The sequence below is a fragment of the Oreochromis aureus genome, linkage group 9 (genome assembly GCF_013358895.1).
Source record: "Oreochromis aureus strain Israel breed Guangdong linkage group 9, ZZ_aureus, whole genome shotgun sequence".
Lineage (NCBI taxonomy): Eukaryota > Metazoa > Chordata > Actinopteri > Cichliformes > Cichlidae > Oreochromis > Oreochromis aureus.
Genome location: NC_052950.1, coordinates 22,397,415 through 22,424,596, shown reverse-complemented (window position 1 = coordinate 22,424,596; position 27,182 = coordinate 22,397,415). Strand labels below are relative to the sequence as shown.

At 43.6% G+C, this 27,182-nt stretch overlaps 1 protein-coding gene across 5 annotated transcripts in view; it reads right to left on the bottom strand.

The window, feature by feature from the left end:
* smarcd3b (SWI/SNF related, matrix associated, actin dependent regulator of chromatin, subfamily d, member 3b) overlaps positions 1-27,182 on the bottom strand; it is a 59,659-nt gene that overhangs the window by 21,373 nt on the left and 11,104 nt on the right. For 2 of the 5 annotated variants that reach the window (XM_031759749.2, XM_031759750.2), the window contains exons 1-3: positions 18,160-18,462; positions 6,213-6,436; positions 385-474 (exon numbers count right to left, since the gene is read on the bottom strand). In XM_031759749.2, coding sequence (XP_031615609.2) covers positions 385-474; positions 6,213-6,436; positions 18,160-18,237 — 392 coding nt within the window. In that variant the 5' untranslated portion in view covers positions 18,238-18,462. Of the gene's footprint in view, positions 1-384; positions 475-6,212; positions 6,437-18,159; positions 18,463-27,182 lie in introns of those variants that run through there. The other 3 variants (XM_031759753.2, XM_031759754.2, XM_031759751.2) reach the window with 2 other exon arrangements.

The window sequence follows — 27,182 nt, the reverse complement described above, 5'->3', positions numbered from 1 at the left end:
GTGAAGCAGTATGTTACATCAGCATGCCAACTACTGAAACAAGCCTGCTGCAAGGAGAACTGAAGGATCCGGGAGTGCATTGGAGAGGGGGAAAAAACAAAAGAAACACAAAACAACCCTCCATTTTACACTCTCTTAAAATGGTTTGAGACTGGATTTCTATTCTATTTATTTTTCTGCTCTAGCTGCACAAAACCGTTCCCATCATGCCATGCTCCAGCCCAAAGCATGCACCACTACATTTCAGGAGTCGGCTTCTACGACCTCTACGTTTGTTTTCTCATTCAGGAAGTGCTGGGCTCAGGTGAAAAGGCAAGAAGAAAAAAAAATAGGCCAGAGTCATCAAACGAAAGAAAACGGACATGCAGCAGAATAAAATCCTACTTTGATCCGAGCGTGGGATCTGATTGGGGCTCTCTCATGTCCATCTGCCTCGCCGGCATCTCATTGGCTCCGGGGAATCCGACTGGCTTCCTAAGAATTGGTGAGGATTCGAAGGTTGTCCGATTAGAGTTGTGGCGAGACACACACTCAGTGGCAGCAAGTAAGAGGGGAAACACCTGGTGGTTCTGTGTGTGTGTGTCTGTGTGTGTTGGATGTGTGTGTGAATTTCAAGGGTCTGTTAGTAGGTGCAAACAAGGGCAGGCACTGGGGATGGGCATGTAACGGTGTCCATGCATGCACAAAGTGCAGCAGAGGAGGACCTGGGAGGCGTCCTGCTCGTCTGAGGGACACGCTCATCCAACAGTTTCTCAGTGAACCAAAACAATCATGCTTCACACACAAAGACAGACAATACACTGATAATGAACACAATGGGAACAGACAAGCAGCGTGTGGTGGTTTTACCTCTTTGGGTTCAGCTCAGGATGGCCCTATGGTGCATACATGGTTGGTGATTTATGGATAAATAAGAGCTTTTTGTCATTTCCACAGCCAGAAAAGTAGCTCCTGACCACGAAACTCAGCCTTTTTTTTTTTTTTTTTTTTTTTTTACTGCTGCATAAAACCTCACAATCCTCCTAAGCAACATGAAGTGTCCAAGGTAACCGTGCGTTATGAGCAGTGAGGAAAGTTTTTACTTCAAGGACCAAAATTAATAGCAAAAACCAAGGTTCGGGGGTTTATAAGTAATGCGGCACTCAGGGGAAATAAGAGATAAAATTGAAGACAAAAAAAAAAACCTAACCAAAATATAGCAGGGTGTGGATAAAGCTGGGGTCTGAAGAACAAAGAGGCAAAGCTAGAGGAGGGAACACGGCACGTAATCTTTAAATCTTCTATTTTACGGCTGCCGGCAGTGGTTTCAACTCTCCTGGGGCGGAGTTTGAGGTGCAACACTCTGAAATCAACTGGAAGCTGTCATTCATTCAGAGGATGTACAGAGACGATGCAGTTCTTCATCTTTGTGCTGCTTTAAAGTGGAAAATTTATTCCAGCATGAGGCTTGAGCCTATTTTTGAGGCAACGGTCAAAGCAGTAGTGGCCAGCCAATCGTACGTTACGTCAGGTTGCAATATGCAAAGTGTCTGTGGCGAGCAAACAAGGTTTTTTTCAGTTGTGGTGCAACAAAACAAATGTTTCCCCTTTCTGAGAGAAAAGGAGAGAAAAGGAGCAGAGAAGCACTCGCAATACTCAAATGTGGGATTCTGTATGTTTTTCACACTACATCATTAATATACAGACCATAGACTGTATATAAAAGATGGGCGTAGCCATCCATTGGATGACACTTGTACTCGAGAGCTATCATCCTGGACAAATTAGTATTTTGAAGCCAGATGTTACGAGTGAGTGGCAGAACTGACTTCTTTTCCACAAGCACCCACTCAGCTCAACTACACTCTACTCGACTCAGTTTTGGTCATTTTCCATTATAACCGAGTTCCACCTCAATGTGGCTGTGGTCACAACAAGACAACAATGGAGGACATCGTGGCGCCATCATTGGCGGGTTTGACTCTTGTGAAGCAGTCACTCTTATGACTCATGCAGTGACGTCACTGCCTGGCCAATCAGTGGCATGCAGTCTGTTGGCGTCACATTTTCAGCTCAGCTCGCTCAGAAACCCGGCTGCATAGGTTATAAAAAAGTACCAGTCGAGTAGAATAGGTGAATGATGCTGTGACTTGTCAATCACGTAGTAGGCCCGCCCACATCCTGCTTTATCCTGCTTTTTGACTCGACCGGAGACCACACTAAACATGCGATGAGCCCATAAACTCGTCAGGAAGGTGTGTTCTTAGTTCACAGATTCAAGTGAGTTTTCTAATAGACTTTTATGAAACCAGATTTCTTTTTGCAACCACATAAGTGGCTTTCTAAATGCTGGCGTGGAGAACAAATCCAGGATTAATGCACTTCTGCGTTGACTTGACTTTTTAAGACCTACATCCAATTTTTGGGGGGAGAGACCACCAAAAATACATCAACAGAGTCACAACGTTAGCTTCTGGTGTGTGTGTGTTAAATTGTTCCTTTCTGGGTCCAGGAATTTCTAAAAATATGGCATCTAGTGTGCAGTCACCATGTTTAATTTAAGACAGATTTACCCTTTTGAACTTCATGCACCATATAAGTAAGTGAGAAGTTTACACCGTGAACTACGTGCTAGCTGAAGTACCCGAACTGAGACATAGTGCGTGTGAGGTACATATAAAGATAATCCGTCCTGTGGTGCTTCTTCACAAACTTTTTAGGAAAATATATACAGACTTTCTAGGACAAAGGGTTGAGTATTTATACCAATTAATGCAAAGCATTTGTAGCAGGACAGCGTTAGCTCTGCAGAGCACGTGTAGCTGGGACCATAAGGTCTCAATGACACTGCAAACACAGGTGGGCCGCCCTCGGCTGGCAGCAGCAGCAGCAGCGTGGCGTCTGAGCTGGATGGAGGAGCCGGACCATCAACGTGTTTGCCAGAGGACGCACACTCCAACAGAGCAACAGGGAGCGAAAAAGACAAAGACACCTGAACAGGTCACCCTGCACCATTGATCAGAGCCTCCACAGCCGGCTGGGCTGCTGTGGGGGTTGAGGCCCCGACGCAGTGCAACATTTCCCCTGACCTGTTCGACAAGCCTGCTTAATTGTAAGTGGATCAATCGTGCTGCACGTAGCAGGAGAATGAAACAGAGGTCCACAGAGTGTACATATTGATCCCCTTTCTAATGACCAAACCTGGCACGCACTCGTCTCCTTGTAGTCATGAAGCTACTCTGTGAGCCTCTGTGTGTGTGTGTGTGTGTGTGTGTGTGTGTGTAGCCTTGAACTTTTCTGGACATTTCTTCGAAGGAGCTGTTTGTGAGATCATAAATGTCTGAATCATTCGGACCCAGGGCGATCCGCGCTAACTCACTAACGGAGATTTGCCGCGTTAATGCCGTTGTGGCGTTAACATCATTTTAACGAGATTAACGCTGACAGCACTAATCAAAATATATCTACATTGAAAGTGTATCACTTTAATTTGCAGCAGTGGGTTTATTTATTTTCATTTCTATATAATAAAACAATGTCTATGCAAATTAGTAAGTAATGGTTTAAAATAAACAGTATAGAGTACAAAGTGCAACAACTGCACCCAAAATAAAGTGGATTAAAAGCAGGTGCCACCCGTGGTTAACAGGACTAGGCTAAACAAAGCATTTCCAGTAGTAAGTAAGCAGTAAGTGTGAACAATTTCCTGTTGTCTGCTACATGTGCGAAAGGGCAACGACAAACAAAGTGTGAAAAAAAAACATGTCCTCTATTTCATTTGATGGCAACTTCCACTACAGCTGTGGAAGAGGGAGAAACACGAAATTCGACCCGTTTCGGAAAGTAGAGAAAACGAGCCATACGTGGATATTCAGCACATCGCTGTAGCACAAAGCGTTCTCATGGACAGATCAGCTATGTTTAGATTTTAGCATGTGCGCTTCACATTACCGTAACTCGTCACTATTTTGGGAAAGAGAGAAAATTAAAATTGAAGCAGAGAGAACACTGCTTAGGTTTTTACCAGAAGGTCATAGGAAGTAATGCAAAACTACTGCCAGAGGGTGCTGGTAACGCACCTGGAAGCTATTTGCAAACTGACATCAAACAACGAAAATAGAGCAAGAACACCTTAGCTAGCAGAGGCGGACTTAGAAAGCGAATATAGTTAATGCTAGTTAAATTTTCCCACTTTCTAATCACTTTGTTTCATGAATACATGCGTTAAAAGCACGCCAAGATGCAGAATACGTGTTTCTCATACATCTAATTAGAAAATATGAATAAATTCTCCCAAAGCACTTGACGTCCTGCTTAGTCTCCTGCACGTGGCTCTCTCTCATCACCGTCTCCTTCACTGTGGGTATGTCTGCATGAAGCCTCGAGGAACATTAATGTAAAAGTGACCTATGTGTGAATGTCAAATGAAGCCTGCAATGTTACGTATCCTGGTTTGACAGTAGATAGCGTAAGGATAAGCCAAAGAGACTACCAGAGTCTGAACGTCTGCAGACAGCTGTGAGGACGCCACGTTTATGCGATGGTAAAAATTTACACTACAAAGACGCTGAAGACAGCTAGAGGTCGAACTGAGAGCAAACATTCAGTCGTGGCAGCGACTGTGATGGTGAGAGTGGATGTATACAGCAGTGAGCGAGGCGAAGGATGCAAAACGAGGCGAGCAGCGAGAGAAGGGGAAACGAAATGAAATGGAAGCTGAAAAGTGACAAACACACACAAAGGTCATGGTTTCACTCGTCACCGGTGGGATTTTTTAAGCTGGATTTGAAAGATTTTAGGAGATCACAGCGCGCAAATGTTGACGTACACATTGGAGGTACCTCGCTAGCATTTTTTAAAATTATTTCATGACTGTTAAATTATGTCGGCGTTAAAAAAAATAAACTAAACAAAGAAATCAGATGATTCATGTCTGATCTCCATTCCAAAATCAAATAGTTACAATTTACAATGAAATTAAAGAGAAAAGCAGCAAATGATACATTTCATGATGGTGGAGCTAGCAGTTATGTGGCGTTTTTTTGGTTAGTAGCACTAGTAGTGCAAGTCTGTGGCGTGGTTCAGTCCCCACACTTTTTATCTAGAGCATTTCTACAGTTTTTATAAGGAATGCAATGAAATTTCATGCAGTCATGAATCGTGATCACTTTAAGCAGCTAAGGTAGCCAACATTTGCCCAAGGGTTGAGCATTCAACACCCTCAACCTGTTGGCAACAACTTTTAATCACAACGTGAATGCAAGCGTCGTCTAGCAGGAGGCAACCTGTTTTCAAAGCAGGTCAGACTCAGACTGACTGCATTTACTTTCAGACAGACTGGCAAAGGTTTGCAAATCATTGCTAATTAATTTAACAAATGTAGAGTCAGTCAGTCTGTACCCTCGTCTGCGATATACGTTTTTGCAAAAAGGGACTCGACTCAACTGGTTGCCAACCAGTTGTATTCTGGTTATTCCTTTATCAAACCAACGTTGTTGAGTGCCAGTTTCACGTTACAGTCAAACTGCCGTCCTGCAGCAGCTACGTCACTATTTATGCAAGAATTTCTGAAGTTCTTTTTCAAATCTCTGAGGTGGACAAACTGGACTCTGAATGCAAGAAGTTAATGTAAAATTAAATGGGAATTTTTGTGTACACAGATTGTGACAGGTTTGTGATTTTCCATGTAATTTCTAACCTGACCTCATTCAAATGGAAACTAATAGCACGCGGACTCTCTCTTATTGCCGTATTAACGGCACCACGGCTTGCTTTGAAAGCAGCAACTAGACTGCGAGTGGTCTCAGACCTAGTCCCCGTCTTCAAAGCAACCACTTCAAAAGCAACAAGATTGCAAATTTATTGCACATTGTGGCAATAATTTTTTGTCAGTCCTAAAATATACATGAAATAAATTTAAAATAGGTTACAAGTATACTATACATAATGTTACATAATATTAAGAAGTTAAAGTTAAGATATAGAGATATATTTCAGATTTTTGTGCAAAAATCTCAAGTTCGCTGTATTTCATGTCCTTCCCATTGTTAACGTACATGTTGATTATCATCAACATCTAAGGAGAATCAGCTTTCCCCAAATCTTCATCCAGATGAAAGTGTAACCACTGTTGAGCTCTTAGATCACACAAAAGCAGACACACAAAGGGTCACTGATTGCACGCCATGCAGTGTTTTTGGCAGGAGTTGTAGGTCACTTGGATTCAAACTCACTTTCTGGCACGGTTCTGGACGGCCTGCTGCTGCTGCTGCTGCTGTTGCTGCTGCTGCTGCTGCTGCTGGACCTGCTGGGAGGGGGCAGGCCTCTTACGGCTGGGTTCCATCACCGGGGAGGGCAGGCCGGGCCGCACCGCCGGGCTCCCTCCGTACGGCGGGCCGGGGGGGCCCATGGGAGCTCCCTGGTGGGGCATCCTCGCTCCAGACGGCATGCCGGGACGCTGGAAGGAAAGAAGAAAGACAGAGAGCATGTATTATATAGAAAATATTCTGAACGTTTTGTAATTCATTTTAAGCAAAAATGAGTCTTTCTAAAAATAAAACAAAGACATCGCAGTGTTTGATTCCAGGTGGAGTGAAGGGGGGACTCTTCTTTGAACGCGCCTGACAAAAACACGAATTAGAGCTCCGACAAAGAGCTTCACATCAGCTTCTAATCCAGACGCCACAGACCTGACCCAAAACGCAAACAGCACGCTCACAGAAATAAATATTTTGACTTTCTCCTCTCTTTGGCAACCTTTGATAACCTTTCAACAATCAAACAGCAGCGGCTTTTACGCAGTTTATTGACGTCAGTTTGCACGATTTCGGTTTGTAAGTGTTTCCATCCTGGGCAGCGAAGATGTGAAGCTGTGAAGCTTCAACTGCAGCGCTGTCTAATATTGGATTTGTTAGACAGTAACAACAAATACAACAGCAAAAACGTCACATAACCACAGATCAGTCACCTTAAAGGGAACCTGTTGTGCTCATTTCCAAATGTTGATTCTTGGACTCCGCTAGAGTAGCTTTGCATGATTCAAAGCTAAAAATAATCCTTCTTTATCTTAAACTGCACATTGGTGCAGCCCATCAGTTCATCCTCTATGAGCCAACCTTCTTCTGATTGGCTGCACCTTGCAAACAGAAGGTTTGAAGGTGGGGCTGTGTGCGCTTGAGATTACCATATTAATAATAACAGGAGGCCATCTTGACCCCATTTAAGTGCCTAAATGTATCAAGCAGTTGAACCGGTGTACCTAACAAAGTGGCCATGAGCGTATATTACAGCATATAAGAAAAACAGAACAGGTCCACTTTAATAAAACAACTCTGGTTTCCAGAAAATACCAGAAACGAGAGCAGCTGCAGTGGAAGAATCACCAATATCTTGTTCTTTCCGCCTTATCTTTTCTCCTCTAAACAAAAATCAGGGTTGGCAGCTGGAAATGAGAATGCACAGAGGTTTTTTTCACAGCAGGCAAACTCTGTGACATGCACACTGAAGCGCTAACACACACACACACGTATGCCTCCGAAACAATGCAAGCAGTGTCGGAGACCACACTCCCGTCCTGACGCCTGCGAACAACTGGGCACCTCTCACCTGTGCCTGTCACTCCCATGGCAACAGCTGCCTCCCGCCTCGGTTTATTGTCTGAAACCAAACAGGGCGAAAGAAAGAGAGCGAGAAAAGAAAACGCCTGACTTCATCCAGACCTCCGACTGTCTGTGAAGGGCTCCACCAGAACACGTCCACAGAGAATAACCAGTCCTCTAATTAAAAATTCTATTAATTGAAGTCATCAGAGAGGAAGAGCGGAAGAGGAAGACGGATGCTGGAATGGAAAATATCACAGCAGCAGCATTTTTAATAGCCGGGAGATCTTTTCTTAATCTTTTTGATGCTTTTATTTATGTGCATGAATTAAAGCCACCACAGAAATAAAAGCTGTAGTGGCCATATGAGGCTTGCTCCAACAGGGAGTCGATTCCCATAGACTCCTATGTTAAAACGTCCAACTTTAAAGCATTAAAAAGCATGTTCTGAGGGTGGGGGGCACAAGCCAATGTACTCCTGATAGGGATAGGGGGAGATGGAGGCAGATGGCCTGCTGTGGTGAACCCTACAGGAAGCGGGAAGAAGACGAAGGTCAGGAACAAAAACCAGTTTTGACCCCAGGTTCAATAAACACTGCAGTTTCAAAGAGTTGGAATTACCTGACAATTATTTCATGTTTCATTCAGGCTTTACAGGGTTAAAGGAGGGCGCCGATGACATTTTGTAGAGTCACCGTTTTTATAAGTTTCTTTAATTTTGTCCGTAGTGTCACGGCCACTTCTACTGGTCACCATTTAATATGAATTTTACCAACAACCTAAAACAATTATTAAAACATCGAGATGAAACAAATATCGTGCCGCACAATTTTATAATTTTCAGTTTATTTATTTTAGGTTGAATTACAGTTAAAGTTCAAATGAATCCATTATGTTTTCCACAGTCTCTGAGTAATCATGTTAAATAATAATGACAAAAATAAACGTGATTATAGGTTTTTCCCTAATCAGCCACAGCATCTGTGTCCCGAAAAAGCTGCATGACTTTGTTCCTATTGCTTCCTTTATAATAAATGCTTAATAGTTTAACAGAGACTGAGAAGTGATTCAGATTTGTCAAATAATTTTTGCATAACTGAGTTCATATAATGAAAGATTGTTTTTTTTATTGATATATACGGAGGTGTAACAAATTTGCGATTAAGGGTACAGGCAAGGTCGTCAAATGTCGTCTTTATCAGGGAAAGACTTGTTGCAGTGGTTAGCAATGTGAGGCCAAAAATATGTACTTTTATTTTATTTTAGGGAAAATAAATAACAGTTTTGAGGAGCGGTACTCGTCCGTCTAAAGGTTGAGTTCGGCTTTTTTTTTTCCTTTCCAGAACATCTAATAGGGTTCCTCATTGCATTATATTATTGGGCTGAAAACTGAGGACATCACTTCACGTTTTTACTAAAAATAATCTTCTGTGTGCTCTTAACAATAACTCAGTACTCCATGTAGCCGACAATAAGAAAAATTGAAATGTTATTACTAACCGCTCGTCCTGTGTTCACATTGTGCTTACATACAGCTTTTTTTCTAATAATACTTCTACACTTAATTAAATCATAGCCTCACTCGGGTAAATGTAGCTGAGTAAAAGTAAAATATTTCTTTTACACTTTCAATGTGGACACTTCATTAGGTACACCTTGGCAGTAGAGGGTGGACTCTTTTCTTTGCTTCAGCGAGATGCTGGAAATATTTCTCAGATTTGGTCCATGTTGACATGACAGCGTCACACAGCTGATCTATTGGACTGAGACCTGGTGTCTGTGGAGGTCATCTGAGTGCAGTGACCTCATTGTCATGCTCAAGAAACCAGTTTGAGTTGGTTTGGGTAACATGGTGTGCTATTCTGCTGGGTACACTGTGGTCATACATTGATGGACATGATGAACAACAATACTCAGGTAGTGACAAAGTGTGCTAAGAAAATAGTCCCCGCCCATCACACCACCAGCAGCAGTGTAAACTGTTGATACAAGGCAGGATGGAGCCCTGCTTTCACATTGTCACCAGATTTGGACCCAAAAGTCCAGTTTTGGTGAGATTTTGCAAAATGTAGCCTCAGTTTTCTCCTCCCAGCTGACACGAGCGCTAACCAGTGTGGTCTTCTGCTTCATCTGCTCTTCTGCGTACCTTGATTGGAATGAGTGGATATTTGAGTCACTGTCGCCTTCCTCTCAGGTCAAAGCAGTCTGACCATTCTCATCCGACCTCTGATATCAACAAGGCATTTTCACCCCGAGAACCGAGGCTCATTGGGTATTTTCTCTTTTCCACACTGGCTGTGTGGGAAAATCCACAGCAGATCGGCAGTTTCTCCAACCGGCACAAACAAACACACCACCTTCAAAGTCACCTAAATCCCCTTTCCTCCTCACTCTGAAGCTCAGGTTGAACCTCGGCACGTCGTCTCGACCATGTCTACACCGAGTTGCTGCCATGTGGTCGTTAACAAGCAGGCGTACCTAATAAAGTGACACGTGAATGTGCACTTCACATATTTGCTGACTTTAAATGAAAGCAGAGCGCGTTTCCACGCAGTGAAATGTGCTCTATAAATAAAGCTGCCTCGCCTTGAATGAATCTACTCGCAATGTGCGCATCAATCGAACCAGAAACTTTTTATTTTGGAAAACACTCACAGGATATTTTGAGTGTTTTTCTTCTCCACCTTCCTTTTACTCAAAAAAAAAAAAAGCATATATACAGTGTTACATACGCGCCTCATTACTGAGTGAATTCAATTACAGCAAACATGTCAACACATTTACAGAGCAAGAAGCAAACGTTTCCTTTTCTTTTCTGTGCCTTAATTAAATCATTATTTGTGCAATTATTTAAAAAGAAATCTCTCTGCGATAATTATGTTCATCTAAACCTTGGGAAGCGGTGAAATTTCTCCAAGTGAATAGAAAAAAAAAGAAGTCTGAGTACAGAAACTGCAGCTACATTTGGTAACATAGCGGGTAAACGTTGGAGGAGGAGGACAGCTGAAGGATACAGCTCGGGGGGGGGGGATGGGGGGTTCATGACCTCACGCATGCTCGCATTTTTCTTACGTTTGTCATCTCTACATGTAGATTACAGCGCGTACGCACTTGCGCAGGTCTGAGGTGATCTTTAGACCGTTCACAAACACAAACAAAGAGCGGAGAGCGGAGGTAGTAAACAGCAGGGAGGTTTAATAACTCCGCGCTGACTGTGGATTTTTATTTCCTGACGTATTGTGTGCCCTTTGAAATGGTGATCGAGCAGAGATCCTGTGATAAGAACGACCGAGCAGACGCTGCTGTCACTCCGGCCACTGGGGGGGGGGGTCAGAGCAACTGAGAAGGGTCTGAGGATAAAACAACATATGGCGGAGGCCTCCTGCTCAAAAGCTGTTAAGAGAGAGGTCCTTCTCCCACTTCTTAGCTAAGCTGGAAAACAACACCCAGACAGACAGACAGACAGACAGAGCTGCTGCTGCTGCTACTACTCCGTCTGGAGAATGTGAGCCATCCAGATAACAGATACACAAAACCATCGCTGGATAATGTACACACACCCACACTCACAATGAGCTGCACTCTATAATCTGACCTGCTGAACTGACTCCAGCACTCTGCCCGGAGCTCTGCCAGCCAGCCAGCCAGCAATCGAATCTGCCATGTGGATGGATATCTGAGAAGTGTGTTGGCATCTCTGGGAAGGCTGGAGGGATTTGAAGAGGCCAAACTTATCCCACACCGTACTAAACATATGAATCTGTGGGTTGTTCCATGCACGGTCCCTCAAAGGCTTCGATTGGAGCTCTGAAATCTGCTAAAATCTGAGGATGAGGCTGCTTCCTTAATACTTGCTTCAGAACAAATTCCCCATCTTTCATGTTGTTGTGCTGCTATATGTTTTGAAGCGCTTATAGAGCGTGCTTTTATTTTAATGTCGTTTGTATTTACAAAAGGTGACTAAAGGTGAATAAAGCTGCAGTAACTGATGAATCGATTGGCGGAAAATTCATTCTCCGGCATAGCTGATTAACAGCTTGAGTCATTTTTATTAACTGTGCTTTAATTTCGGCATCTAGCATGTTTTCGTTTTTTATTTAGTCACCTTGCAGATGCATTTTTTTTTTATCTAACTGATGAATATTTTTCTGTATTTGTCTTAGTTTCGTTTTATTTGCAAGAAACCCAAAAGCATGGAGAGAAAATCCTCAAGTTTTTACATACAAGAGGCTAAAAATGACCACATTTTAACGTTATTGCTTGCAAATGTACTTAAATGAGTATGTGACTGGATTTATCAGATGTCATATCAAACCCGTTCCGCGCCAAATTAAAGATCATTTGCAGGTTTTTGTTTTATTTTGTTTAGCGGCGTGGAGGGCAGTGAGAGCGGCTGCCGTTCAGATTGTCATTAGCCCGTTTGAAGATTTCAGATCAGCTGCTAAAACTCTGCTTACAGTCTGGTGTTTACACGAAGCGACACATTTGATCACATTTGTCCTCCTCGCCGGCTATCTCATCTCCGTCGTGTGTTTGATTCGCTCCCCGCGGGAGGGTTATCAGTCGTCTCGTCTGTGCTGTAGTTACTGTAAGTATTTTAATACTTTCAGAGGGCCCTGGCAGATGGAGGGCAGGCGCAGGAAGAGTAAGAAGTTAAATCGTTCTCACTGAGCAGTTCTTTGATTTTGGTGTTTATGTGGAGCGTATTTATTGTGGTTGGGCTTTTTAAGCAATTATTTTTAACCTTCAAGACGTCACTCAAACGGCAGCAAGGAATTGATATGTGCTGTTGTGACATTTTTCTATTTTAAAAATGTTTCCTACCATGATTTTCTTTTTAAATTAGCCCATTGGTGTGGCGAGTATTTATTGAATTTTTCCACTTATAATCACCACATTCTAATGTTTTGCATTTCATTTTGACAATTTTGCGTAAAAAAAATTAATAAATATTTTGAATGTTTCTGCAAAAAATAGCTTAACTATAACATATTTTTAAAATTCATGGCAATTTTCACTTTCTTTGACAAAGCAGTGCAGAGAGGAGGCAGGTAAGCAGGAAGTGAGCAGGTGTGGAATGACATGCATGGACTGGGTTTGAGCCCTGGTGCAACAAATATAGATGTGTAATATATGGTGCACGTCCATCAGCAAGCTTAGCAGTACAGTAGAGCATCTATATCCTGGTGTTAATGTGATCCTAACCTGCTGAGATGCATAATAAACGTAACTACAGTCACATTAGAACTTTTAATAAATATCTATCTTAAAAGAAACATCAAAGATCTCTTTTCTCTTCAGGCTCTCCTGAGGGCAGACAAAGAGTTGCAGAGGTTATCTTATCTTATTGCATCTCCAGAAAAGGTCAGACCAGACACGATACCTGTGACAACTGCAGTCATTTGACCCGGGAATGAAACCCTTTCCATCTTAAAGCCAAACGCAAGATGTTAGAGGCTGACAGCGGGTTGGTGTACAGAGTAAAACGGCTTCAGCGTAAACTAACTTCTGTTACCATTAACCCTCTGAGGTCATTTAAGATGACTCAAACCCTAAATATATGAATTTTGCTTCCATGTCCATGTGAAATACTGACCACAACAAAGAGCAAGGAGCCAGGAGAGAAAGAAAGTCCCAGCATTTTATTAGTTTTTGTTGTTGCACCGCATTTAAACACACATTAATCTTACTATAACGATCGCAGTAAATGCATTTTCATACGTACACTATCTCCTCCTTACCGGGCGAGCAAACATCGTCACACACACAATTATTAACATCAAATCCTAATTCTTTTCCTTTTTGTGTTCACATGTCACCTTCATTTGTCGTACAGAAATTCACCGCAGAAGTGTAAACTGATTCAATTTGATTTACACAGCAACAAATCACAACAGCAGCCGCCTCCAGGTGCTTTATATTGCAAGGTTAGGACCTATAGAGATCACCCCAACAATCACACAAGCCCCTATGAGCAAGCACTTGGTGACGGTGGGGAGGAAAAACTCCCTTTTTACAGGAAGAAACCTCAGGCAGAACCAGACTCGACCACGGGGAGGGGCAACCGTCTACCACGGCCGGGTGGAGGTGAGGGGAGGGAGACAGGACAAAAGACACGCATCAGACCTTAACCGGGATTTCATTCCTGCCTGTTTCGTGACCGCGTCGGGTCTCCAGCTGTCCGTGTCTGCAACCGAGTATAATCCAAGCTTCAGACCTCAGAGACTTAAAAGCAGACATCTGAGCAAATGTGTTTACAGATACTTCTGTAGTGTATCATTTCTGATTGATTCCTGAAACACAATCTTCAGGATGTTATTTTGGTTACATAAAGCAGGATTACACTTCATGTGTTGTGGCAGGCTAATTTGTCAGAAATTGAATTAGCTGGATTAGCCAAGATAGACTAACTCTGGAGTGTAGTGGTCAAGCCAAAGAGCCTCGGTTCGAAGGCCATCCGTTGTAAAAAATAAATAATAGTTACACATGTGGAGCTACCCGCTGTGGTGACCTTTGGTGAAAGCAGCTTCTATCAGTTAAGACATACTAGCTGATTTTATCCATCAACAGTTTTTAGTTGTCAGGAGAAAAATCAAAATGCCAATCGGGACGTTTTATTTGGTTTCTCACCCGTTAACAGTGAAACGGGGTGCTCGGCCTCTCGCAGCCTAAAGGGTCAGCTCACCAAAAACTGCACCGAAAGACGCTCTCGTTCACTTTTAGAGGTTTTCCAACCATGCAATCTGCTTTATGAGCTGACATTTTGCAGATATTAATAATCACCCATCGAAAAGATCTTTTCAGCCTGCGCGCTGAAAACCATTAAACTTTCTGATAGAGAGAAATTTCAGTGAAAATCAAGGTCTACGGATTTTTACTTGGGTTAACCTGGACATTGTGTTTGGAAAGTCAAGTAGTTGTTGAATTAGATTTTTTAAAATATTTTTATTTGGCTTTTCAATACCGTGGTGCCACAGACGAAATGACTTTCACCTCTGCCGCATCACAGCGTGGAGGCACGCCGATATCTCACATCCCAAACCGCCTAACCCGAACCCCACTCGTCTTCCACTCGAGGTAACTGAGCTTAAACATTTTATTTGTGTAAATTTCTATGAAGGGAACAATGAAGGCAACCCAGCTGTGAGAGAAACTGAAGTTTACATTCGCTCTCAGTTACACAAACACGCTCTGAATCCACCGACGCCCGAGCCGACACTGTGTCATATTATGTTTTTGGCTTATCGGGGTTTTCCCACGGAGAGGGCTCGAAGGCTTCCTCGCCGACTTCACGAGCCACAGAAGTCGCACAGCAGAGGGGAGGTGAGGGAGACAATGAGAGGAGAGGAGGAAGGGACTTCAGCCTACCCATCAGTCCTCGAACCGAAGCTCGGCCAAAGCCTGCTGCTGCTGCTGCGACCTTCAGGAACCGCAGCTATGACTGCATCCACGGTATTTATGTGTGTGTCTGTGTTTTCTGAATGTAAATCCATCTGCACACGTGTGTCTTTGCTTTATTCGACCATGAAAGGAAAGGGAACGTCACCGCTCGCCACAAGCTCACAAACTGTGCCGAATCATCTCCCCCTCCTCACCCACCCCCCAATCCCGTAGTGTAAATATTTCTCCATTCTGCAGTATACACGTCGAGGAACCTGCCACAAGTATTATAACAAGACTTTTCCATCTCATAATGTGGGGGAAGAGAAAGAGCAGAGAGGAGAGGTATGGGAGGGGGGGAAAAAAGCAGAGGGAAATATTTGGCTTGGAGCAGCCAGAGCCTCATCAAGGTTAATTGGTCTGTTGAGAGGACACACTCATCTGGCTCATCAATCACCTGGTCCATTGTTTCCTAAAGTCGGTCTCCGGGCGCAGGGCTTCGGCTCCGAAGCCACTCTAATGACCGCTCCTGTCAAAAAGACAATACCTCGTCTTGTTTCTGGGTATAAATCTCGCCGTGTCGCTAAGCCTGACACCGCCCCTGATTAAAATGGAGTCAGGTCTAAAACCCAGGACTTAAAGGGTTTCACAAACATGTTTTATCGAGTCATTTTGACCTTCCCGGTGTACTTGAGGCTTTGGAAGAGGTGAGAATCAGTTCAGCGGGACGATGATGCTGATGATGACACAGATATTTACGGTGATGGGACCCCGGCTCATCTTTAAGGAGCTGGAAACACTTCTGATCAACTTTACCTACAAACATGACGCACAGCTCAGACAGCTTCCCTCCACACGTGCCTGTGGACAAGCAGTCATTGGTGTGACACGAGTCTGCTTGTGGTCCACAAACAGACCCTAACTGAACGCTTTAAAAAGTCCCCATTTACTCAAATCCCCAAACATGACGACAAATATTGGCTGGAAAACCTCGAAATGTTTCTCAGCGCACTCACGTTGTCATCCAAACGTTCGTTTTAAAGCTTTTCTCGAATAAAAGACTCAGAAGAAAATCACAAATATCAAAATACTTCTAAATCACAGACAACCGGCCTATTTACTACAAATCACCAGAAGCCTCCAGGTAACACTAGATCCACGTGAAGGGCACACAGGGTCCTCCACAGTAAAGAGTTTAAAGGAAGAAGTGGCGCCAATGCAGAGTCGTCCAGCAGCAGCGCATGCAGCAGAGTAGCATCGCAGTGACCCAGTCACCTCTTTTCCACATGCATGCCCCTCAAGCGATCCTGGGTCCTCACTCATGCTCTAGTTATCAAGTCTTAAACTGTACAGCTATTAAAAGTCAAGCATCATTTCATCTTTCGAGGTTTCTCCAACCCACAGTCGGGCTAATTTTTGTGATTTCTCTAGTGAAAAGTCTGTTAGTTCTCCACTTTCTCAACAACGTAAAGATTATGATTAGAAAATGTAAAAACACTCTTGAGATGAACATTAAATATCACAAAGTCTTGTCACCTTCTTAAAAAGCTGTGCCCTATTTCAGAATCCGAGTAAAGGTGAAGCTTAATTCTTCTTTTTCAGGAAGTTAAAACCACAACGCAGCTCCAGAATTAGACACTCTGCAAACTATGGGTTGTGACCCTAAAAGGGGCGTCCTGAGAGGAATGTAAGAGATGGCGAGATGATTAAAAATGATTCTTTTTCTCTCTTTGCTGTCATTTTTATTTTCGTGTGGGTCACAGCTACAGTTAAAATGTTTGGCTGCATGTTTGTCGCTAATCTTTCGCCTCGTTTCCGGTCGTCTGCTGTTGACCGTATGAGAAAAAATGATAAAAGCTGATACTATTAGGCAGACAACACAATTGTAACATGACTGGTTTGATGATTTACTGATTTTTATCACCACAACATGAGTTGAATTCATAAGAAAACGATGCCTCACGCTTTGGGAAGTCATGGTCAGTCGTTTTCCTGTGAAATTCTGCACCGATACAAATTTTTTCTTGGTTCATTCATTTTTATTGTTGCTATTTTTTCTCTTATGGGTCAATAAACCACAGAAATCTTTTGTTTGTTCTTCTTAGAGCGCTTCACCGCACTATTTCTGAACACTTCAGCGCAGGGTGGATGCGGCACAATGAGATAAAGGTCAGATAATGCTATCTGTAAAAGCCACCTTATTTTCCTAAAAGGCCGATATCAACAGATACATCAGTGTTAGCTGCTTAACTGGAACAGGAATTGATGACAGGTTAGATTTAAAAGGTCGAGCCACTGGCACAAACTGTATCCACACTCGAATCAAAGTTCTAACTACAAAGTGATGCTTACAGAGATTTTTTTTTTTTTTCACCGCTCTCAACCCTCGAAATGCATTCGTCTCCTCACCAAAACAAACCACTACTGAAGCAGACTTTGTGTGCTGCATGTGGTTAATGGCAATAGTTGCTTAACCTCTAAACCATGAGCAACACTTCACTTGACATTTCATGCTAGCTTTTGCATGAATGGGCTGATTGTACCCCCGCATCATTTCCGGGACTGGCCGCCTGCCTCGGCTCCGTCTACGATACTACATCGGTTTGTCTCGTGACCTCACAGGTTCAAATCGTTTCACGCCGCCTGGAAGGCTGCTCCGGCTGCGCTGTTTTGAGCGGACTCGTCATTTCCCCCCCTTTTTCTGTCTGTTACTCCCAGGGAAGCATGCTCAGTGAGCGCCTCTGTTAGCCAAAGGGGGAGCTGGCTGCTTTTCGCTTCTACTGCTGCTGCTGAGCTTCTATTTCTTTTCTCTCGCGCTCTCTCCCTCTCTCTCGCCTCTTTTTATTTATTTATTTATTTTTTATTAGGGGGGTAAGAAACCCTCTTCTCCACATCCTCCTCCTGCTCCAGCCCCATCCATCCATCCACGCTGCTCCACTTCTCGCTCTCTCAAGCCATCTCCTCACAGGCTGGGATCCAGGGGGCTGGAAATAACCTTCACATGGCCAGCTTTACCCAGCTATCTCTCACACACAGACCGCCGCTGCTGCTGCTGCTGCACCGACTCATGCACACACACACACACACACACACACACACACACACACACACACACACACACACACACACACACACACACACACACACAGATGCATGCCAGAGCCCAGCTCCCTTCACGGGAATGACGGACAGCGCCACTCACCACTCCATGGACCAGGAACTCAAACAGTTTGCTCTTGGTGGCTTTCCTGGCTCCCCCCGCCGTCTCCTCCATAGCCATTTGCTCAGTCCCCTCCGTTCACCCTGCTATGTCTCCCCTCTCCTTCTTTTGTCTTTCCCTCTCCCTTCACCCAGCCTCCTGTTCCCCTCCCCTGCTCCACTTTCCTTCTCTTTGTGCTCTCCTTTTCAGCACTGCCTGTCCCTGACTCTCCTTCTCTCTCGCTCTCTCTCTCTCTCTCACTCCCTCGCTAGCTCTCTCTCTCTCCCTCTTCCCTCCCTCTCCCTCTATTTTGAATGTGCAGCAGCCCTGCCGAGCCTCTCACTGTGTCTAGCTCACTTTTTAGTTGAGCTGCCTTTCAGGAGCCCAGCACGTCGCTTGGAGGTGGAGGGGAGGGGGGAGAGAGAGAGAGAGAAAGAGAGAGAGAGGGAGAGCGAGAGAGAGAGAGAAGCTGTGTGGGGGTCTGGCAGGGGGGTTTCAGCCAGCCCACTCTGCCGCTCCCCCGCACAGCTGTTGCATTCCAATGGTAGATAAGGGCATGCGGCGCGGCCAGGCCGCCGTTTGGGGGGTGGGGGGTAAACTCAGTTTGCCATTTCTCTGCTGTAGCTCCCCCCCCCCGTCCTCCCCTCTGGTGACCAACCGAGAGGCCACGGTCAGCACACGCAGAGCTCCGACTCTGGGCTCATTCTCAAAAAAGGACATTGGGCTCTTAAAGGGACCACGCTTGCATATCATTACCACATGTGCGCAATGCCATATATGACGTGCTGGTGATGAATATAGGAGTAGGTCGATGCCATTTCCTGAACTGAAAGCAAGGCCACTCAAGTCACACTTGAGTATTTCTGAGCGAGCCAACAGGCTCTGGAGCCACTTCACAAAAGGGGAAAAAGGCCACGTCAAGAGCACCTTCATTTCCTGCCTTCCTCTGCCGGCCCTCGTCAGGGTGCATTCACAGGTTACAAGTATTTCCTTCAACTCGCCTCATTAGCTTTTACCTTTCACCCAGTGGTGTGCCCAGAGGCTACGCTCAGGCTGTAACAACAAAACAAGGCCGGCCTGGACAGCAAGGTGACTGTGTCTCCCCACACGTGTAATAAGGTTGTGTTGTGATTTCTTCCAGGTCGTTTTCTGAAGCTTCCTCAGCAAAAAAATGCAGAGGAAGGCGACAACGCATTCATCCACTGAAGGTCACAGAGAGAAAGAGTGACACACAGAAGGCTGCTTTGATTTCTACATGACATGCTGACACACACACACACACACATTAAAACGTCACGCAAGTCATTACTCTGACGAAAACCAAGCCAAGCTGAAGATTATGAGTCTTTCAAGTCAGCTTCAGCTCCCCCCCCCCATTCTCGCCCTCCACTTCAACCAGCCGTCAGATCAGAGGAGTGAAATATTCATGAGGTTATCTGACTGACAAAGGGGGCAAAGTGGGGCATGTTCAAAAAGGGGGCTTGGCTTTGTGACACATGACGGCATACTGTCACCCTCCTTTTCCTCTGTTCTGCTGAAAAGAGCTGAACGGCGTGTAAGCAGCCAATTAGGACGCAACGTGCCGGTTAATCATCACCGTAAAGCGACGAGCTTGTTCTTTAAAAAAGGAGCAAAAACTCTTCGGTTAATGCGGGAGCTCGGAGGTCGTGACCTTCTGGAGGATGCACCATGCCTCAGGACCCAGGCCTGTTTTAGTCATCTGCATTAGCTCTTACATGTGATTTAAAGCCACCGTTACTGAGAGTTAGTGAAGCAGCAGCAATCCATTAAAGAAATAAAAATAAATCCAAACACCCCTCAAACTTCCTCAAGCCTCTGATTACTGGGTTATTGACAGATACATGTTGGCCCTCGCATCGGCTGCTGACAGCTTGGTGGTGACACCTGCTGCTGAGATGAGTGTACTGCCGCAGCCATTATTTCAGTCTGGGAAGGTTTCGAGGAGCGAAAACCTTCCCTGAATTATATTTTTTTTCTTTTAAAGTAGCATCAATCGACTTGCATTCTCGCTCCAGCCATAAAAACCTGCCATCAGATTAACCTTTAATTACCTACGTGGACTTTAAATATAATAATCGCACTGGCGTACGAGGTGTACGTCTCAATTTCCTGCAAGGTCAAAAGCTCAAACCCGCCGAGCTTATCCGTGCAGATCCAGGGATTGTGCCAATCTCCCGTTTCTCCAGCAACAACACGTGGGCGTTGAACGATAACAAAGAGATCTAGCAGCTCGGGCGATGCGAAAGGAAGCCTCGAGCGCAGGAGTACCCCCTGCTGGACCCCCATCAGCTCCCTCACCAAAGCCAGTCAGTCTCACCAAATGGTAATGTCCCAGTGTGTAGCAGCCGAGGGGGGGTGGGGGGGTAGAGGAGGGGGATAACAGGGGGTAAGGGAGCCACAGTAGTGCTATTAATGCCCAACAGGGGGAGCAAACAAGCAGGCAGGGAGGAGCCGGCTGTTTGAATGGGAAGGAGGGCTCCATATTTAGGGTCTGCCTGCACTGAGGATAAAAACCCAATGATGGCAATCAAGGGACATTAGGGAGAGCAAAATAACTTCTCTGATAATCTGTAATGTCTGGAGCCAGATTCCAAAAGAGGATTTCATTCCCAAAGCATCTCTTCAGAGGTTTTAATCATTCTTCACTTCCTCATTCGGCCACATGAGGGCATCAAAGAGCTCACCGTATACACAGTGCAATAGAAAGCAACAACAATGGCCTGTTTCTGCTCCTGCAAAGCCAACTGCACCACTATGCTGCAGTACATTCTCCTCAAAGAGGGCCTGGGAGAAGAAAAATATTAGAAAATTATCTCGGTGTATAAAACGGGATGCGTTTAACCCTGCAAGCTTTTACAAAACTTTCCAAGTTGTTCGATTTACCCATCTTTCTCTTTATAAAACATTTGGCACAAAAACGACTCAGGACAATCAATTATTATGTTGATAAAGGTACTAACTGATTAACTATCTACTTTTTCCTTTTGTAGTAGTCATGTGCCATAAAACCTCAGAGGAGGTTTATTATAAGCAGAAAAACAGTTTAAGGGTTTTTTTTGAAGCAGCAAAAATATAATGTGGGGTTGAAAAGTAAAAAAACATGTTGTAGTAAATCCACATTTTCTGTTATGACAAAAAAAGCAATGAAAACCATCAAAGGATTGCTCAGCGAAGCACAAGCTCTTGTTTTTCTTAAAGGCAACTTATAAAAATCAGCTCTGTCCAACTGCAGCCATTTGAAAGAGAAGGTTTTTACAGAAGTCTGCAGTGCTGTGGAAAACTGGTTTTAATAGGGTGAGCAGCAGCCAGGTGTTGTCAATCAAATCCACTTTATTAACTGATCATCAGCAAGTGTGAGCGCCTCTTTAAAAGCTAAAGTTGTGGTAGCTTGTTGGTCTGGTGCATTCAGGTGTGTGTTGATAAAATGCCACAATCTTCCCAGCAAATTCACCCATAGGTCAAACTGCACAATAATACTCAGAGAAACTGCAAAAACAGTTAGAAAACTTTGAAGAGAGTCAAATGTGAGGCCATCTCTCCCACAGCTAAAGCCCAAATTGGATCATACAACAGGACAGTGATCCCAAGCACAGCAGCAAGTCTACAGTCAGAAAAGAATCAAGGTGCTGAAACGACCCAGTCAAAGCCCAGACCACAACCTGATTGAAAAGTGCCGATGGGACCTGAAGAGAGCGGAACATAAATGAATGTCCAATGCCCAATGAACAAGGAGCGTTTTAAAGAAGAGTGTGCCAAATATCCAGAAAAACTTTAACAGGTCTGTGAAACCTTCCTTTGTGACATGACTGTACAGCATCTTTTTTTTATTTTTTTATTTAACCTTTATTTAACCAGGAATGTCCCATTGAGATTAAAAACCTCTTTTTCAAGGGAGTCCTGGCCAAGAGGCAGCACATCTTAGTGATGATGACAAAAAAATTGGGTTGCCATTAGTGTATTGATGGATTATAGATGCATTTCCAGCTTTATATATGCATTTTTGGACTCTACTAGAGCAGTTTTTATGATTCAGAATTAAAAGAGTTATCTTATAGCCCTAAGCCTGGTTCTGCTAGAGGCGTCTTCCTGTTAAAAGGGAGTTTTTCCTTCCCACTGTCGCCAAAGTGCTTGTTCATAAGGGGTCGTCTGATTGTTGGGGTTTCTCTGTATTATTGTACTGTCTTTAAGTTACAATAATAATTGCCTTGAGGCGACTGTTGTTGTGATTCAAATGCTATAGACAAAAACTGAACTGAATTGAATACTGGGTCTTGATTAAGGCCCTCAGTTCACCCTCTATATAAAAACAAGCTTTTTTAGCTCCTCCCCCCCTTTAAGCCAACTCTCTTCTGATTAGCTGACCCTTGGAAACAGCAAATGGGTGGGGCTTCTTCTCTTACAGCCACAGCTGTAAAAGCTGACATCACGCAGATCAAAGAGCAGAAAAAAATGTCTTAAATGGAGTGTTCAGAGCCATGTTTTTGTTATTATGTTTTCACCCGTTCAAAAGAAAAATCTGAAACTATCTACAGTCAAAAATTCAGGTATTAACATAAAATTCTGTCTTACTAATTCTGACGTCTGAGAACGATTTAATTTTCACAAGTATATTTACAGTGTTGGAAACAAGCTTTCTTAAGGAGCGGCCTATCACTTCCTCACACCCTGACCTCGTTATGTCATGCAGGATAAGCTTATTATAGGCATCCATCACCGTTACAGTAGATGAAAACTACAACAGGTCACCTTTAGTAAGAAAAAAATTATAAAATACTGAAACATCGGCTTTTTCTCGCAACACCGACGGCTAAAACTTGTAGCATATGACATCACCTTTTCTCAACTCAGTCTCGCTCACTTTAAACCAATGAGACGAGAGAATACAGAAAACAAAACACAGAGAGAAAGATCTCCCTGAACTATATCTGAACTAACATGGCTTATAGTTTTATGTAAATACAGGACAGCGTCGCTCAGAGTGATTCAGGAAACCGTGTCAGGGCTTTTAAAGCTCTCAGTGTGAAAAGGTTGGCAGCTGTGGGTGTTTATTATCAAGGCTACAAAAGTTTGAACGCAGAACAAGTGGATTAGATATGAATGTAGTCACATTTTTCTTTCTTTGTCTTTCGTGAAGTTCATAACGGGTAAGAAAAACTTGCTGAAGCTACATATACTTGATTTCTTTGCGCTTTTTAACCAATGATGTGAAGCAAAAGGCAGAGAGACAGAAATACAGAAAAGAAAAGGGGGGATTTTGCTGTTATGTGCAGAAAAAGCTAAGAGTGAAATTGGCACCGCCACTGAGGTATAACGTACAGCTCCCAGTGGCAAGGTTTACATACCAGAAGCCACGAACCTGCCCTCGTCAACATTATTGCCACAGACAGATGGGGCGCACTAGGGGGAATATGGACCGGGCACGAAGAAAAGTCTCACTCCCTCCCACCACTGGGCCCCTCTTCTCTCTTTCTTCAGTTTAATAGCTGCAGACAAAACCCAGCTCAAGCCGCTTAAAGGCCAGAGCTCTCGGAAAGCCACTCAACAGTCATCAGCCGCCATCAAAGGGACTGTACAAAAGCTCGCAGCGCTGCACCTTCGCTGAAGGGGGGATTAGAGAGAAGGGAAGTACGTTTTGGTACCGAGTCCTTGCAGCTCCTGTAATGAACAGGAACCTGCAGAGAAAGAGAGAAAAGTCTCCCATGACGGCTGAAAATAATGGAGCATCTGCTGATATTTTTGTGATCAAAGTAGTTCGGCACAATACACTGTGAGGTGAAAAACATCGGCACAAAGCAGCAGCGTTCCCATGGATATTTTTTGCCACTAAGGCATGTTAAGCACCGAACCTTAGAAGCCGCAGATAAGAAGTTTAGGGTCGACCTTGGCTTTCGGGGGTTGTTTGGGACAAAGCATCTTTATCCAGACAGCGTTTATGCTTCGGCTGCTGAAGAGACGCCGTGGGAGCAGATGGAAAGAGGACGCAACAGTAATGAGCCAAGTTTCCCCGCAAGCGACAAGCTCCACACTGGGACGAGCCTGCGGCGTTACCTGCCTCGGGGTATTTCCTGTTTGCTGTAGCCATGACAACGGGATAATCTGCCTTGTGTTCAGAGCTAACAGCCAATCCGGTGAAAGCGACTTCGCTGACTTCAAAAGTGGAGCAGCAGCTGGTGAAGCGCGAGAGGAACCATTTCAGATCTTAAGCTGTGAAACTGAAAAGAAAGCCGAGTTTTAGAGAGAGGGAGAGAAGGCTTCGGCTCGTGTTAGTCAGCGGCGAGGTCAGCACGATCAGCTCTGACACAAGTATACAGTGAAAAACAGCCGCTCACTATGAATAAACCTCGCCAGCTCCCATATAAAATTCCACAGGATGAAAAATAAAGCTGGCAGGATAATTCCCCCCCTACTCCAAACTCCCTCTCTCACTGCTCCCCTTCCTCTTCTTTCCTACTCTGCATCCAAGCTAAGTGTTAGCCCTGATCTTTCAACACCACTCTGCCCGTGCAGGACGGGACACGGAGCCGACAGAACGAGGGCAGGATCGTTACGTGCAGGGCAGAGATAAAAATCATGGATGAAGAGCAGAGCCACATCTTTAAAACTGGACCCACTCCTTCAGTGGTAGTTTGTACCTCTAATATACAGACACACAGCTTTAATTTATAAGCCAGCTTCAATAAAAAGTATTATCTAATGTGGATACGGTGCTGTGAAAAAGTATGATTTGTGAAAAGGCAATTGCCTGCTAAACCCTAATAACCAGTTGTTCCACCCTTGGCAGTGAGAACTGCAGTCAAGCATTTGTGATAACTGTTAATGAGTCTTTCACATCGCTGTGGAGGAATTTAGTTCCACTCGTCTTTGCAGTATTGTTTTAATTCAGACACATTAGAAGCTTTTCCAGCACGAGCAGCCCGTTTAAAGTCGTGCCAAAGCATCTAAGTCAGATTTAAAGCTGTACTTTGACCAGGCCGCTCCAAAACCTTCAGTTTGTTTTGTTTGTTGAGCGATCAGAGGTGGACTTGCCGGGGTGCTTTGAGTGCTCTTGAGCTTCGAGGCACAAACTGATGTTCAGATATTCTCCTTCAGGACTTCGGGCAGAGATACGAACTCATGGTTCCCTTAATATTGACAGCTCTTCCAGTAGGAAGGCTGGCCACCTTTGGAAAGGTTCCTTGCTGTTCCAAATTTACTCCATTTGTGTTTAATGGTTCTCACGGTGGTTCACTGGATGGTTTACATCCAGACTAATAGCTGCTTCACTTTGTCAGAGAGGTTCTATTTAAGTGATTTCTTGATTCAGCAGGGCTGGCAGTAATCAGGCCTGAGAAACTGAACTCAGCCTTCCAAACAACTTGATCATTCACAATTAATCTATGATTTAATAATTACCTGTTCACATAGGTCCAGGTAGGGCTGCATAGCTTTTTTCCATCCATAGATTCAATCATCATTTGGAAACTGCATTTTGCTCAGGTAATCTTTGTCTAATATTAAAATTTCTTTGATGATCTAAAACATGTAAGCGTGATAAATATGCAAAAAACGAAGAAATGAGGAAGCAGAAAAAGCTTTTTCATAGAACTGTATCTCTGAAAAACCAACAAAATTGTTTAAACTTTAAAGCTGTTCTTAGGTCATTTCCAAGGCCTGAAAATTAATCAAATTTTAATCATAACCTAAGCTTTTAGTAATTATATTTTTCATAGTTGAATGATAAAAAAGTTCAAGGACATCCTCTCTTTTCCCACAGACAGTGAATAGATATATTTAATAATCACGAGCTCAATAATAACCAAAGTAAAAAAAAGATAAATCTATTTAATATTTCAGTTCAGCTTGTATAAACTGAAGAAGAAAATAAATAGAATAATAAGAATAATAGAATAAGAAATAGAAATGAAATACATTATAATCAGTTATTTTCACTCGGAGTTTGTGGTAAGTGACCTTCTGGGTTTTAAAAGATTGACGGGTTTTTATTTTTAGAAAAAAAATCAATGTTTAACTCTGTGACTCGAATGCAGTGGCGACACACGAGACGGCGCACACTGGAGCTGATGTGCTGTACAGTTACATAAAAAGCAGCTAACACAGTTTGGGCCCTGTCATCCATAGAAACAGCTCCTCGGAGCTCAGGTGATTTACTGTTGTGGTGTGAGCGAAGATGAAGTCCAGGTCATATTTTATAGAAGCTTGTACGTTCCTCTCGGAGGATTAAATCAGTGTTTTGGTGGCTTCAAATCCACATGGCTTACTGTGGCTCATGTCACTGTGACAGTTTCCAGGTGATACAGGATAATCAAAATATGCCTTAAGAACAACACAAGTTCAACACAGCCAGGCTTTCTTTGTGTTAGATGGCTAACAGTAGGAGATAACGGGTATCACTACGGTGGTTATCAACGTTCTCTGTTAAGCCAGGCTCTCTGCTTTTTGGACGCTCGCATAAAAATGGGGCATTTGAGGCATTAGCCATATCTTTCTGCCCCACAAAATGATCCCCGTGAGTGCCACCCCCTCCAATCAGAGGTCTTATCATATGATGATGATAAAATAGTGAATATAACAGCATAAAACATGTAAAAGTTAAATGCAAAACTGTTGCAAATAAGACATTAATGCTGCAGAAAATAATCTATCTGGTCATTTAGCCCACAGAACAATAAATATTTTAAATCGGATTAATTGTTTTAAAGCTGCGTGCGCTCCCAGCGCTGCTGTTTGTTTGTAACATGATGGCTGCACGTTAAAGCTCTGAACCTTTAACCTGGATACATTTAAACATTAAAGCTTACTGTTCCATAGCCTGATAGAGGAGACAGGGATATTATATATTAGTTTGTCAGCAGATCAAAGTGAAATTATTTTATTGACTGAACAGGTATTCTTGGTGTGTGTTCTGTGTTCTAGCAGTTAAAAGGCTTGCACATGTAAAACATATTTGCCCAGCAAATAAATTATATTGTGCTTCAAACATGCTGGAAATAAATGAATCGCTTCCA